Genomic DNA, 2,538 nt, shown 5'->3' on the forward strand with positions numbered 1-2,538 from the left:
AAAAAAAAAAAAAAATTGGCTGGGTGCAGTGGCTCAGGCCCGGAATCTTAGCACTTTGGGAGGCCGAGGTGGGTGGATCATATGAGGTCAAGAGTTTAAGACCAGCCTGGTCAACATGGTAAAACCCCGTCTCTACTAAAAATACAAAAATTAGCCAGGCGTGGTGGCACATGTCTATAGTCCCAGCTCTTTGGGAGGCTGAGGCAGGAGGATTGCTTGAACCCAGGAGGCGAAGGTTGCAGTGAGCCGAGATCGCACCACTGCACTCAAGCCTGGCCAACGGCGCAAGACTCTGTCTCAAAATAAATAAATAAATAAAACAAAATAAAATAAAATGAGAACTGAGGTCTGGTCAGGAGCCAGCTAGATGCCATTTACAGTATTGGCGAAGGGCTCATGGTAATAAGCACTTGGGGTCATGAAGGAATTGAAGGAAGGTCCTTTGTAACCCGAGTTCAGGGAGTGAGGCACAGATGGGGTTGGTGAGGTCGGCTGGGCCTCCCAGACCATGTTTTTGTTTTTGTTTTTTCTCAAATACCAGCAGTAACCACAGCAAAATTTTAAGTCTCGGCCAGAATGCCTTAATACATTATGTGTTTCTTGTTCCGAATAGGTAAGATGATAGAAGACTACTGGGGGGTATCCAAAAAGATTCTTGGGGATCTGAAATTCTTGGAGAGTCTTAAGACGTATGACAAAGACAACATCCCCCCACTGACCATGAAGCGGATCCGGGAAAGGTTTATCAATCACCCGGAATTCCAGCCGACTGTCATTAAAAATGTGTCTTCGGCCTGCGAGGGTCTGTGCAAGTGGGTGAGGGCCATGGAGGTGTATGATCGCGTGGCCAAGGTGGTGGCTCCCAAACGGGAGCGACTGAGGGAAGCAGAGGGGAAGCTGGATGCACAGATGCAGAAGCTGAATCAGAAACGAGCAGAGCTGAAGCTGGTGGTAGACCGGCTCCAGGCCCTGAATGACGACTTTGAGGAGATGAACACCAAGAAAAAGAACTTGGAGGAAAACATTGAAATCTGCTCCCAAAAGCTAGTCAGGGCAGAGAAACTGATCAGTGGTCTTGGAGGAGAGAAGGACAGATGGACCGAAGCTGCCCGGCACCTGGGGATCCGCTATACTAATCTGACGGGTGACGTGTTGCTGTCCTCAGGAACCGTGGCTTACCTGGGCGCTTTTACAGTGGATTATCGGATCCAGTGCCAAAATCAGTGGTTGGCTGAATGTAAGGACAAGGTCATCCCCGGCTCTAGTGACTTCAGTCTCAGCCATACGTTAGGGGATCCCATAAAAATCCGTGCCTGGCAGATTGCTGGGCTTCCCGTTGACTCCTTCTCCATCGACAACGGCATCATTGTGTCCAATTCCAGACGCTGGGCCTTAATGATTGACCCTCAGGGGCAGGCCAATAAATGGATTAAGAACATGGAGAAGGCGAATAAACTGGCTGTCATCAAGTTATCTGATAGCAACTACATGAGGATGCTGGAAAACGCGCTGCAGTTAGGCACCCCTGTCTTGATTGAAAACATTGGTGAAGAGCTGGATGCTTCTATCGAACCTATCTTGCTCAAGGCAACATTCAAACAGCAAGGAGTTGAGTACATGAGGCTGGGTGAAAACATCATCGAATATTCCAGGGATTTTAAGTTATACATCACAACCCGTTTGAGGAATCCACATTACCTCCCAGAAGTTGCCGTGAAAGTCTGTCTCCTCAACTTCATGATCACCCCCTTGGGTCTCCAAGATCAACTCCTTGGCATCGTGGCTGCGAAGGAGAAGCCAGAGCTGGAAGAGAAAAAGAACCAGTTGATTGTGGAAAGCGCAGAGAACAAGAAGCATCTCAAAGAAATTGAAGATAAGATCTTAGAGGTTCTCTCCATGTCCAAGGGTAACATCCTGGAGGATGAAACCGCCATCAAAGTTCTGTCCTCCTCCAAAGTGCTATCTGAAGAGATCTCGGAGAAACAGAAAGTTGCTTCCATGACAGAAACGCAGATTGACGAGACTCGGATGGGCTATAAGCCAGTGGCTGTGCATTCCGCCACCATCTTCTTTTGTATCTCGGACCTGGCCAACATCGAGCCGATGTACCAGTACTCCCTGACTTGGTTCATACATCTCTACATGCATTCCCTGGCCCATAGCACGAAGAGTGAAGAACTGAATCTGCGCATCGAGTACATCATTGACCATTTCACCCTCAGTATCTACAACAACGTGTGCCGTTCTCTGTTTGAGAAGGACAAGCTACTCTTCTCTCTCCTCCTGACCATCGGCATCATGAAACAGAAGAAGGAAATTACGGAGGAGGTGTGGTACTTCCTTCTCACTGGAGGCGTCGCGCTGGATAACCCCTACCCCAACCCAGCTCCCCAATGGCTGTCTGAGAAGGCGTGGGCGGAGATTGTCCGTGCATCTGCTTTACCCAAATTGCATGGCCTGAAGGACCATTTGGAACAGAACCTGGATGAATGGAAGCTGATCTATGACTCAGCCTGGCCCCACGAGGAGCAACTCCCT

General features: G+C 49.0%; 1 protein-coding gene across 1 annotated transcript in view; it reads left to right on the forward strand.

The window, feature by feature from the left end:
- The window catches only part of DNAH3 (dynein, axonemal, heavy chain 3), a 224,672-nt gene that overhangs the window by 185,016 nt on the left and 37,118 nt on the right, over positions 1 to 2,538 (forward strand). The window contains 1 exon segment of the mRNA XM_011976095.1: positions 614 to 2,538. This exon segment is cut by the window's right edge and continues 1 nt beyond it. Within this exon segment, the coding sequence (XP_011831485.1) occupies positions 614 to 2,538 (1,925 nt within the window).

The sequence above is a fragment of the Mandrillus leucophaeus genome, unplaced genomic scaffold (assembly GCF_000951045.1).
Source record: "Mandrillus leucophaeus isolate KB7577 unplaced genomic scaffold, Mleu.le_1.0 Scaffold162, whole genome shotgun sequence".
NCBI classification, from domain to species: domain Eukaryota; kingdom Metazoa; phylum Chordata; class Mammalia; order Primates; family Cercopithecidae; genus Mandrillus; species Mandrillus leucophaeus.